The sequence below is a fragment of the Carassius carassius genome, chromosome 34 (assembly GCF_963082965.1).
Source record: "Carassius carassius chromosome 34, fCarCar2.1, whole genome shotgun sequence".
NCBI classification, from domain to species: Eukaryota; Metazoa; Chordata; class Actinopteri; order Cypriniformes; family Cyprinidae; genus Carassius; species Carassius carassius.
The window spans coordinates 4,634,282-4,647,770 of record NC_081788.1 but is presented as its reverse complement, the minus strand read 5'-3'; the positions used below and the strand labels follow the sequence as shown (position 1 = coordinate 4,647,770).

General features: G+C 41.0%; 1 protein-coding gene across 3 annotated transcripts in view; it reads right to left on the bottom strand.

Moving 5' to 3' along the window:
• LOC132115347 (tumor protein p73-like) overlaps positions 1 to 13,489 on the bottom strand; it is a 61,981-nt gene that overhangs the window by 3,970 nt on the left and 44,522 nt on the right. For 2 of the 3 annotated variants that reach the window (XM_059523768.1, XM_059523770.1), the window contains exons 5-11: positions 11,994 to 12,109; positions 11,029 to 11,138; positions 6,606 to 6,748; positions 6,427 to 6,515; positions 6,201 to 6,331; positions 4,947 to 5,095; positions 2,124 to 2,256 (exon numbers count right to left, since the gene is read on the bottom strand). In XM_059523768.1, coding sequence (XP_059379751.1) covers positions 2,124 to 2,256; positions 4,947 to 5,095; positions 6,201 to 6,331; positions 6,427 to 6,515; positions 6,606 to 6,748; positions 11,029 to 11,138; positions 11,994 to 12,109 — 871 coding nt within the window. The remainder of the gene's footprint in view (positions 1 to 2,123; positions 2,257 to 4,946; positions 5,096 to 6,200; positions 6,332 to 6,426; positions 6,516 to 6,605; positions 6,749 to 11,028; positions 11,139 to 11,993; positions 12,110 to 13,489) is intronic. The other variant, XM_059523769.1, reaches the window with a different exon arrangement.

Genomic DNA, 13,489 nt, shown 5'->3' with positions numbered 1-13,489 from the left:
ATATATGTTTAAATATATTTTAAAATATAATTTATTCCTGTGATTAAAGCTGAATTTTCAGCATCATTCATCCAGTCTTCAGTGTCACATGATCTTCAGAAATCATTCTTATTTTAAATATTTCTTATTTCAGTGAAATACTCGCGCTGTTAAATATTTTTAAGGAAACCATGAAACTTTTTTTCCAGGATTCTTTGATAATTAGAAAGTTCAGAATTTATGGATTTTATGTAAATGTAAATGCATCTGATCATCAATGCATCTTTGCTGAGTATAATTAATATTATATTAATTATATATATATATTTAGTCAGTATATATATTTATATACTGACTTCAAACTTTTGAACAGTAGTATTGTTAAATGAAATGCTGCATGCAAATGTTTGTGTTTTCATTTTTCTGAATTTGCATATGATTTATTTTTATAAATAAAAATGCAATCAAAACATGCAATTACATTAATGATGCATAACAAGTTTTTCATTGTATTGATCTTTTTATTATAAATATTTCACCAATAAAATTCATACTGTTTTTTGCTTCATACAATCAAAACAGGAAATATTGTAAATATGTAAAGCTGACAGAGTTATTTTAAAGGTAGAGCAACTGAGACAAACAAAACTACAAGAAAGTGAGGAAAGTATGTGTAATCTCTGCATTTTAAACAAAACATGGATTCAGAAACATATGGCTGCTTTGCCACAATTATAGACACTGCTTTTTAAATTCACTATGATACATTAAGTATTAAATGTAGATGGAACATTGGTTTTAATAATCATATGTGACAAAAAACTCAAGAAACATTGCGATGTGCATGGAAAATGACACATTTAGTTGAAAAATAAATCTTAGTCTAGGTGCCCATAAGACTTATGACAGTAATACAAATGACAATGCGATTAAATGAGTAAATAATATAAACAGATATCTGGGTGGAGGTACATCTCAAAAAAACCTCTCTTGAAAAAGTCATCCAGGGTCATATTTCTCTCCAAAAAGGAAATTATATTTGGCTGAAAGAACCTAAATAGTTTTAGTACCTTTAAGATTTTTTTTTTTTTAGATCGTTGCACCACTTTTAATGATATTTATTATATTACCATTTTTTATATTACACATTTTAATTATCATTATTTTCAATTCTGTAATAAAAATATAAAGATGTTATTTAAATTGTAAATAATTTATAAGAAAGTAGTATTTATTGTGCTGTCTTTAATGAACCTATATTTAAACAACTACTCGAGTGAGAAAATTGCTTTTTTCATTTACTGAAAAATTACCATTCAAAATAACGAGAATCTCACGCACACACACAACTCCAGATTTATGACAGTAATGAGTATTTCTGGGGGGAATGAGCTTAACTGTCATGAAGGTAATTTTAAAATGCAAAAAAAAAAAAAAAAAAAACCTTCAATGGTGCTTAAAACCAATCAAGCAAAATATAATTTCTATTATTTTTCCTTTGATTTCAAAAGATTCACTCTACTGATGAAATTGCACAGGCCATTAATCAGAAAGGCACCTCGCCACCCCCATCCAGCCCGATGAGATAAATAACTGTATGTGATCAGTCTATGTATAATCATGAAATATGAAGTGGTTAACAACTGACATGACATGTATATTAATGAAAAAGGTTTACATGTTTTGCACACTGAAGTGTGATTTGAAGTCAAAAAGCTCTGACCAGCAGAGAAATATTTAGAAAGATATTATTACTCCTTTGTACAAAAAGTTCAGTCTGAATAAGAAACCCAAAGCCTCTTCAAAGCAAAGGGCTCATTATTATCAAAATCCTCTTTTGTGTATTAGCACAAAAGAAAAAGCATCAATATAGTGTAATTCCATGTTTCTAACTATGTAAACACAAATGATGAAGTGGAGGAGAAATAGAGATGCATCTAAAGAGTAATTTAAGGCTGCTTTATCTTAATATAACAGGACAACCTGCAGCCACTGTAGATAAAACACATCAGGCAGACTTCAGTCACTCTTTTGTAAAAAATAAATAGCTATTTAAAACTGCAGTATTGTAAAAAGGAGCCGTACATCTTGTGAAGTGTGTGTGTGTGTGTGTGTCAGGTTGGTGCTACTGCAGGGTGTAGTACCTGACGAGGCTGGGGTCAGGGTTGTAAGGTGGGGGAGGGGTACAGTGAGAGGTGGACACTATAGACTGTGACGCATGAGCTCCGTTCACATCGCCGTTCGACTGCATGTGGTGTCCACCCAGCATGTTCGTACCTGCAGTGACAAACCCACTAGACCCAATCAACAAACACCACAACTAATACACATACAGAAATCAACACTCAACTAACACTGGATGAGACTCACATGGGATTTAGGGAGTAAATATTGGCCACTGTCTCGTAGATGAGTGCAAATGTCATTGATAGTGTCTCACTTTTTATTCAATACAATCAAATCAGATCAAACAGGTGCCCTTGTGAAAAAAAAGCATGCTTAACTGTATTAGATGTGCACGTGTAGTGTACTTTAAATCGTATTAAAAAAAAAAATGTGTTTGCAGATTATATAATATTACTTAAATAAAAGGCCACTTTAGTGTACTTACAGTGAGATACTTTCATGTTTTTGAACACAGTGCTTAACAATGTTAAATTTAATGTACTTTAAAGTACATTTTAAATAATTGTTTTATCAATATTTTACTATGCTTTAAAGACTGTAAATTAACTTGATTTACATTTTTCAACTGTAGTGTGTTTGATATTGCTTTTGATAAGTTTTAATAAAATTACTTTAAAATTACTTAAAAATAACTTTTTAGATTAGGAAACACTTTTCACTAATAACTAGTTGCTTATTAGCATGGATATTAGTAGAAAATTATCACATTGACATATTAACGTCCTTTGGTTCTTGCAGTAAATAAAAAATGCAGAGCTGCATGAGCCTATGGCCACAAAGCCTGCCAAAGCCTGTCCACACAGAGAGGCTTCCCCCGTCTTCTTCACTCAGCCAGACCAGCATCTACCAGTGCAAGCAACCTGTTCTCGTTCGGTGGGAGTGACAACGAGCTGCTCGATGACAGCAGAGGAGCTGATGGGCTCAGTTAATGACCCAGCCCCATTTGCCATCATCCGATCGCAGCCTCCTTCAAAGTCGAAGGCTCTTACCCTCTCAAGACATTTCACAAGATGACATCTCCAGTGCTACAACTGGGCCTGCTTCGTATGTGGCCCTTTCAGTACCGGCTGAAACCATGAGTCCCGTCCCTCGCCTGTCTATCAAGGTGGACCAGGCTTGCGTGGCAGCTCTAGCTCCTTGAAAAGACCTTCAGTGGACACGAGTTGGGGAGCTCTGTGCAATTGCAAATCGACTTTCGGCCCTTGGTCGAAAGAGGAAAGTTGGCTACACATCAGCTACCTGGAAATGCTGGTGTGTTGGGCCCTTCAGACCTTCTTGCCAGACCTAAGGGGACACCACGTTCTAGTCCACTCTGACAGTATGATAGTGGTGTCCTATATAAATCGCCAGGGAGGGCTCTCCTTCTTCATCTGGATCTCAACCCGTGGCAAAGACCCAACCTTCTTTGACATATCATTGATATTGTCCTTCCTTCAAGAGCAGCTGGATAAAGGTCATTTCCCATCCACTCTCAAGGTCTATGTTAGCAGCCTCTTATGCTCCTATAGCCTGTCAGTCGGTGGGCAGGAGCAACTTTTTGAAGGGTTCCAAAAGGCTGAACCCGCCTCGCCCTTTTACCATCCCTACATGGGATCTGCCCACTGTTCTGAGGAATCTTAAGAGTTCCCCCTTTGAGCTGCTACAGTTGACTGACCTTTGGCTCCTGTAGCTGAAAAGCACTCTGCTACTGTCTTAAGCATCGGTCAGGTGAATGGGAGACTTGCAGGATCTCTCTGTGAGCCCTACCTGCCTTGAGTTCAGGCCCAGTGACTCTAAGGTCGTCCTGAAGCCAAGGCATGGTTATGTACCTAAAGTGTTCTCCACTCCATTCAGAGCACAGGTCATTACACTCTCTGCACTTCCTCCCTCAAAAGAGGACCAGGAGTCTAATTTACTCTGCCCTGCCAGTGTGCTGAGAATTTACATTGTGCGTTCCACTCTGTTTAGGCAGTCGGAACAACTCTTTGTTTACTTCATCCTGTCACAAAGCATAGACTTTTCCGATGGATATCTGATGCTATTATGCTAGCATACTCTTCCTTGAGCCTGCAATGCCCCACTGGAGTATGAGCCCACTCCACCAGAGGTGTGGCCTCTTCTTGGGCTTGGTCTATTGGTGTGTCTATTGCAGAAATCTGTGCAGCAGCAAACTGGGCCTCGCCATCCACTTTTGATAGGTTTTACAGGCTAGGGTCCTTTCTGCTTAGTTTGCACGCACCTGCCACAAGGCGGAACTAGTTCCTAGAAGGGTTTGGTCATAACACACTCAAACTCACCAGGATTACTTTGTTTCTTGTATGCTCTTGGCCTCTCTAAGTGCCGAGGATGCACAAGTTTTTTCTGGAACGACTGCCCAGGCTGGGCATGACCTCTGTGAGTTTAGCCCATTGCCACATGAATGTCTTACCCTATTATACTTGTCCCTCCGGGCCCCTTGGGTACTTAAGGCAAGTTCACATATCAGTCATTCCTCTACCAGAGCACAGCATGATTATAATGGTTCCTCATAGTGTCTTAGTGACGCAGTATGAGTAAAGTATCGAAAGGGAATGTACTCATACTACTGTACTACGTTGCTAGCCATGCTATGTAGCTGCACGTCTCAGTGTTGTCGCTTCAGTCGAAGTAACCTTAAGATCCTATACCAGAATGCCCGCTTATATAGCCAGATGGCCCCGCCCACATTGGCAGGCTCTGGAGGGCTTCGTGGCCATAGGCTTGTGCATCCCCATTGTCTCGCCAATTGTATAAATATGTATATAAAGACATTGAAATCTTACCCATATGTGACATGGACGCAGAGGGTCCTGCGCTCTGGTGAGTCTGTTGTGTCACAAGCTGATTCACTGAGGGAAGCTTGCTGATGGGCCCGTGGATCTTATTCATATTATTGTGTGTGCCATATGGAGACGGAGAGGCAACATAACTCCTGTCAATCACATGAGAGGCAGACAATTAATATAGAGCCCACGATGTGGAACACTAAAGTACTGAATGCTAATGAAGGCATATCACGGACAGCTGAATATGCTTTCCTTTTATGAATAAATCTAACACATGCTCTTATGTGGACATAATCTAACATGTATATTATAAAGCCTCCTCCTCAGTTTACCAAGCCTTTTACTGAAACTAAGCTGGCTTTTATTAAATTTATGAGCTATGACAGTTATGATATTACCATAAAATACAATTTGTAACATATTACTCATGTGGTCCATGTGTACTTCTTAAGACCTGTATTCAGCAACTTAAGCAGGTATCTTTTACTCCATAAAAAAAAAACTGTTACTTTTTTTATGGAAAATAATGCATTACATTTCTTTTGCTTTACTTTTTTTGTCACCTGGGCTGGGCTTACTTATTTATTTATTTATATATTTATTTTTAATAGGAAAAACCTTGACTTTACTTTACTTGTAATACTTGCATTACCCCCAAAACTGGATGCTACTAATGTTAACAAATACAACTTTTGATTTGAATAATTTATTATTTATTATTTATGCACTACTGTTCAAACATCTGGGATCAGCAAAATTTGTTTTTGAAAGAAATATATCTTATACTCATTAGGACTGCACATATTTAATAAAAAATGTAGTAAAACACTAATATTGTGAAATGTTATTACAGTTTAAATAAATGTTTTCTATCTGTATGTATTTATTCATGTGATGCACAGCTGTGTTTTCAGCATCATTACTCCAGTCTTCAGCGTCACATGATCCTTCAGAAATCAGTCTAATATGCTGATTTGCTGCTCAAGATCCATCTTATCATTATCAGTTTTGAAAACAGATGTGCTGCATCCTATTTTTTTTCAGGATTCTTTGATTAATAAAAAGCTTAAAAGAACAGAATTTATTTGAAATATAAATATTTTGTAAAATATTACAATATTTTGTATATATGTTTTACTGTTACTTTTCATTTATTTAATGCATCCTTGCTAAATAAAAGTATTAATTTATCAACAAAAAAAAAACAAATCTTACTGAAGGATAGTGTATGATGCCTATATAAAGACTCACTGTCTCTGTAGGAGCTGTTGTTGTTGTTGTTGTTGTCTGTATGAATCCACTAACTGTTGTGGTACAAACTCCACAAGTTCCAGACTGTCCTTTATCTTCATCAGGATGTCAAAGTTTTCCCGGCCTCGCACCTTCAAAACAATCCAAGAAATATTAGAATTTGGCCTTAAAAAAAAAAAAAAAAACACACATTAAAATAAATCAATCTGCATGCTTCCACACTCACTGGTAAATAATACGTCTCCTCTTCTCCATGTCGCCTCTTCTTGATGTTGATGCAAGGGCCTGCAATATTGGCTGGAGTCTGTCTGAAATCTGTGAGATCAGAAACAGAAGCTTTAGTTAGAACCAGAGATAACATGATATGAAGAATGAAGTCCTTGCAGAAATACATTGATGGCTCACTTCGTTTATTGGCATTTCCATTTTTGGCCACGCTCTCATTTAGAGCCTGTTGCTCCCTGAAATGTTCCTCATCTGCCTTGCGGTCTCGACCTGGACAGGCACAAATCCGGCCTTCAAACGAACGCCTGCCGAGAACCTGTCCACTGAGGAAAAACACAGAAGAGTTCAGCTTTAACCTCTGATTTAACCAAACCATTCGGCCTGTGTCATGTTAATAAAATGCATGTTGCTGACATGCAGTTCACAGTTAAAATGAAACCTTTCAATGTTAAATCCTAAGCAAATTTTCGTTTACTTTTGTTCAAAATCATTTAAAGGGAAAGTTCATGCAAAATTTTACTTAGGTCATCATTTCCTCTTCCTCAAGTTGTTCCAAACCTGTATCAGCTTCTTTCTTCAAGATGTCCTGAAGAATGTGTGAAACTAAACCAATAATGGTCAACCAGCACTGACTTCCACAGTACTATTTTTTATTCTTTTTCCATACAATGGAAGTCAATGGCTACCAGCAACTTTCTGTCACGATCGGCGTTACAGGAAACACAGGAGAGGGAACCAATTGCAGGTAAGTCATTTATTTAAAGGGTAATCCAAAGGAATAAACAGTCCAGGCCGGGGTCGATATCCAACAAATCCAAACATAAACAAAACACGAAGACAAGGCAAGGCAAGGCAAGGCAAGATGACGGACATGAATTAACATTAACATTAAACAAGGACTCCGTAACACAGACTCAGACAGACCGGGTATAAATACACAGAAGGATAATGAGGGAACAGGAGACAGGTGGGGAACAATCAATTACTAAACCGGAGGAAGGTGACCAAATAAGGGAACAGGAAGTGAAAAGGAGACAGACACCGTGAGAAAGGAGGACACCTAGTGGAAACCCAGAGAACACAACCCAGACACTGTGACAGTACCCCCCCTCTACGGAGCGGCTCCAAGATGCTCCACGACAGACACAAAACAGCGACCAGGAGGGAGGAGGACAGGTGGAGGCTCAGGGGGAGGGACGGGGGGCCAGAAAAGAAAAACATGGGGAACAGGCACCAGAATGTAAACACAAAACAGGGAGACCAGGAGGGAGGAGGACCGGAGGAGGTTCAGGGGGAGGGACGGAGGGCCAGACTCACTGAGGGGAACAGACAGAAACATAACAGAAACTAAGAAACACAAAACAGAAGTCCATGAAGGACATCATGTGGCGCCCACCAGGGCGGAGCAGAAGACCACCACAGCCGTGTGGTCAGAGCGGAAGCCCCCCAGGCCGGAGCAGAAGACCACCACAACCGTGTGGTCAGGGCGGAAGGCCCCCAGGGCGGGGCAGAACACCACCACAGCCATGTGGTCAGGACCAGAGCCCCCCAAGGTGGAGCAAACCTCCGTGCGGCCGGACCAACGGGACGACTAAACTCTGGTAAACCCCTGGTGTCCTTACTGGACTCCAGAAGATCGGTGCTGGCCTGACTCTGCTCTCGAAGTCAAAGTCAAAGTCACCTTTATTTATATAGCGCTTTAAACAAAATACATTGCGTCAAAGCAACTGAACAACATTCATTAGGAAAACAGTGTCAATAATGAAAAAATGATAGTTAAAGGCAGTTCATTATCATCGGTGACTTGCACTTGTACATGAAGATCAATGGTGACTTCCCTTTGTTCATGAAGACCATCGGTGACTTGCACTTGTACATGAAGATCATTGGTGACTTGCATTTGCTCATGAAGATCAATGGTAACCTGCCTTTGTTCATGAAGATCACCGGTGACTTGCATTTGCTCATGAAGATCAATGGTAACCTGCCTTTGTTCATGAAGATCACCGGTGACTTGACTCAGTTCATGAAGATCACCGGTGACTTGACTCAGTTCATGAAGATCACCGGTGACTTGACTCAGTCCTTGAAAATCACCGGTGACTTGACTCAGTCCTTGAAAATCACCAGTGACTTGACTCAGTCCTTGAAAATCACCGGTGACTAGCCCTGACTCTGGAAGATCAGCGGTGACTAGCCCTGACTCTGGAGGATCAGCGGTGACTAGCCCTGACTCTGGAGGATCAGCGGTGACTAGCCCTGACTCTGGAGGATCAGCGGTGACTAGCCCTGACTCTGGAGGATCAGCGGTGACTATCCCTGACTCTGGAGGATCATCGGTGACTGGCCCTGACTCTGGAGGATCATCGGTGACTGGCCCTGACTCTGGAGGGTCCACGAACACCTGACTGGACTCTGGAGAGTTCACTGGAACCTGACTCGACTCTGGAGAGTCCACTGGAACCTGACTCGACTCTGGAGGGTCCACTGGAACCTGACTCGACTCTGGAGGGTTCACTGGAACCTGACTCGACTCTGGAGGGTCCACTGGAACCTGACTCGACTCTGGAGGGTCCACTGGAACCTGACTCGACTCTGGAGGGTCCACTGGAACCTGACTCGACTCTGGAGGGTCCACTGGAACCTGACTCGACTCTGGAGGGTCCACTGGAACCTGACTCGACTCTGGAGGGTCCACTGGAACCTGACTCGACTCTGGAGAGTTCACTGGCACCTGACTCGACTCTGGAGAGTTCACTGGCACCTGACTCGACTCTGGAGAGTTCACTGGCACCTGACTCGACTCTGGAGAGTTCACAGGCACCTGACTCGACTCTGGAGAGTTCACAGGCACCTGACTCGACTCTGGAGAGTTCACAGGCACCTGACTCGACTCTGGAGAGTTCACAGGCACCTGACTCGACTCTGGAGGGTCAACTGGCACCTGAATCGACTCCGGAGGGTCAGCTGAGATTCTCATCCTGTGCAGCGGCGCTGGGCAAGCAGCCATCTTGGGCCATGACTCTGGACAGGCACCCATCTTGTACTGTGGTGCTGGGCTGGCGGACATCTGGGGTTGTGGCGCTGGACTGGCGGCCATCTTGTACTGTGGCGCTGGACCGGTGGCCAATTTGGGCATTGGCGCTGGGTTAGCGGCCATCTTGTGCTGTGGCGCTGGACTGACGGCCATCTTGTGCTGTGGCGCTGGACTGACGGCCATCTTGTGCTGTGGCGCTAGGCTGACGCCCATCTTGGGCTGTGGCGCTGAACCGGTGGCCAATTTGGGCATTGGTGCTGGGCTGGCGGCCATCTTGCGCTGTGGCGCTGGAACGGGGGCTAATTTGGGCATTGGCGCTGGGTTAGCGGCCATCTTGTGCTGTGGCGCTTGGCTGGTAGCCATCCTGGGCAGTGGTGCTGGACTGCCGGCCATCTTGGGTTGTGGCGCTTGGCTGGTTGCCATCCTAGGCAGTGGTGCTGGGCTGACGACCACCCCGCCGGAAGAGACAGAAGTGGCTGGGGCATCCCACCGAAGCCGATGTTGCAGGTAGTGCACGAATTCCCAGAATTCCAGTGTCTCTAACTGCGCCATCTCCTCCTGAGACACTGGATCATCCAGCCCGCCATTGAAATAGTCCTTTAGGGCTGCATCGTTGTAACCCATGCCCTCGGCCAGGGACCAGAACACCTGAGCCAGGGCCCCCACTTCATTGCCCTCTTGGCGGAGGGCGATCAGCCGAAGGTACTTGGTTCGCCGCTCCGCCATCTTGGCTGGGGAACGGAAAAATGACATACCGCTGGTTCCTAGTGTGACGGAGTCCTTCTGTCACGATCGGCTTTACAGGAAACACAGGAGAGGGAACCAATTGCAGGTAAGTCATTTATTTAAAGGGTAATCCAAAGGAATAAACAGTCCAGGCCGGGGTCGATATCCAACAAATCCAAACATAAACAAAACACGAAGACAAGGCAAGGCAAGGCAAGATGACGGACATGAATTAACATTAACATTAAACAAGGACTCCGTAACACAGACTCAGACTGACCGGGTATAAATACACAGAAGGATAATGAGGGAACAGGAGACAGGTGGGGAACAATCAATTACTAAACCGGAGAAAGGTGACCAAATAAGGGAACAGGAAGTGAAAAGGAGACGGACACCGTGAGAAAGGAGGACACCTAGTGGAAACCCAGAGAACACAACCCAGACACCGTGACACTTTCTGGTTATACATATTCTTCTTTTGTGTTCAGCAGAAGAGAGAAACGGGTTTGGGACAACTTGAGGGTAAATAAATGATGAATTTTCATTTTTGCGTGAACTGTCCCTTTAAGAACCCCCTATTTGGAAGCGAGGGAAATTTTCCATTGTATTTTGTCTGTACTACTTGTCTGTATGAAAGAAAGAAAAAGAAAGTAAAGGCGTTCACTCACTAGTGTTCCTGTAGCTCAATTGGTAGAGCATTGTGCTATCAAGCGCAAGGTTGGGGGTTTGATCAGGAACACATGATAGGTAAAAATTGATAGCCTGAATGCACTGTAAGTCGCTTTGGATAAAAGTGTCTGCTAAATGCATAAATTTAATTGAATTGAATTTACTCACTCTCGTGTCTCCAGCGTGATGATGATAAGGATGGGCCTGCGGTTCATTCCACCGACACAACTGCTGTTGCACATGAAATTATACAGAATCGTTGTGAACTCGGTGCCCACCTTGAGAAACAGATGAAAAGAGAGTGTTTCCAGAAGCATTACATTATATTGCAAACACAGCATATAGTATAATAAATATAATAAATATTTGCATTGAGAAGTTCACTTTAAACTAAATTCATGAAAAAAATGGGAACACTTTACAATAAAGGTCCATTTGTTAACATCATTGAACTACATTAGCTAACAAACGAACAATTCTAAAGCTTTTATTAATCTCAAATGGTATTTAAATGTTAAATTAAAGTTTGTATCTGTTGTACCTAAACATGAACTAAGAATAAACAATCATATTTTTATTAGCTAATGTTAACAAACAATAACAAATACTAAAACGAATTAATTGCTCATTATAAGTTAATTTTAGTTAACTAATGTTAACCAACAAGACCTTATGAGTCATCAATGATGTTCAAGAAGTCCCTTTTTACTTGACGTGTTTTTTTTTACATCTTTTGTTTATGACTTAAAAAAAAACACTTAATATATTTATTTGAATAAAACGTTAAAAAAGCAACGTGTTTGTTGACCGAACATCAGCACTGACGGTATGTAAGAAATATACATCTCTAGATGGCGCCAACCATGTGATATTTAACGCAGATGAAGCAACAGTGTAAAAAGAAGAATAACTGCAGGTATTGTTGCTGAGAATAATCCCTGGGTTATTTATAGCCAGTCAGAACACGTTAAGCATCCTGAACTCAATGATCGCTGCATGCTTCAGCTCGTCAAAAACACGTATATGTAAACTTGTGCACAAATGCATTTGTTCGGAGAGAATCTGCAATAATTCCCAGTGTGTTTGTGTGCTGCTGTGACTGCAACAGTCAAGTGCTCAACGATTCAACTAACCTGCGGATCCTCATAGGGAACGAGAACGCTCTGTCGGCCCGTCACAGGATCATCCACATACTGACACAGATTACTGCCCTCCACCCGAATCAAGTGACTGGCAGGAGCTGTCTGACCTAAACAGAGGCAGCAGGACAAGGGCGTTTCTGAATTAGAAGTGGAAGGACAACAGGAACGGTTCCTTTTGTGGCACACATCAAAGTGACCAAGTGTAGACGAGTGAGCGAGTTAGCTTTATTTTCCGTGATGTAACTATAGAATAACAGATTAACCATCTCAATGTCTCGTTTCAGAAAACAAGAAAATCTTTGTTTACATTTTTATCTAGTGAATTTAATATGAGTGAACGAGCTGAGGAAGTCTGAAGTGCTTAATGGGTTGGATTTTCTGTGATTGTCTGGGATCTCAGGCATGTTTTTAGGTGAATTAACTATATATATCTTATTTTGAAACAGACTGTTATGATATTATAGCAGTTCACTAGTTCTGAAATGTTGTATTTTGGTGCATACATGTTCAGATCCTTTTGTTTCCCTACATGATCTAACAAATGCCTTTTGTTCATGTAACCATTTGTTGTCAGGTTAGGTAATACTAATAATTAATAGTAATTAAAATTTGTTTAGTTAAAAAAAATATTAATAAAAACAGTTGATGAAAATGTCTACTACATTACAGTTTTTCTCAGTCGCTTTGGTACATTTCTCGAATCAAACTCACAATTTGCAAAACAGTAAGTGCATTTCTCAAAACAACTCGTACAAATAGCAAAACACCATGGATTACCTGCAAAAGCCAGTCTCCTGCTCAAAATCTTTAGTTCATCTCTCAAAAATAAATATCTGTGTCAATGAACATGTCAGTGCCATCGAATGACAAGTCCTTGTGTCATAGTTTACGGATAAGACAGTCAAATTGCTTAGTCATGTTGTCAATATAACAGTGTACTCTAGAGAGATGTTCTGATGTAAACTATGGCAACATTTTGGATGACAGTTACTGTATTGAACAGTATGCAATATGCTTATGTATGCCATATATCCATTTCAAAAGTACAAATTTACACATTATTGTATGTGGGATATTGATTGAAAGAGACTGGATAGAATTCACAGTTAAACTTTTACTAGTGGTCTGGTCAAAAAAAAAAAAAAACCTTTACAATGTCATTGTGATATAGAAAAGGAAAAAGAAATATGGGCACAAAGATGAAAATAAGTCAAATGTCAGGATGTGTGTTGTCCTCTGTCTATACAGTATAAGCTTTCCAACTGAAGATTCATGAGATGAACCTTTGAGGTTTATCATTGGTTTATCATCTACATTCTCTTCATTAGTAAATATTCACTTGCACAATTCATGCCAGATTGACAAAAAGTCTAATAATAATGTGTAAAAAAAAAAGTGTGCTTGGCAGTTTATGACAACTAGATTAACCATTTTGCATTTAATGACTTATACGATGAACTAAAGACCCGATATTTTGGGGGGTAAGA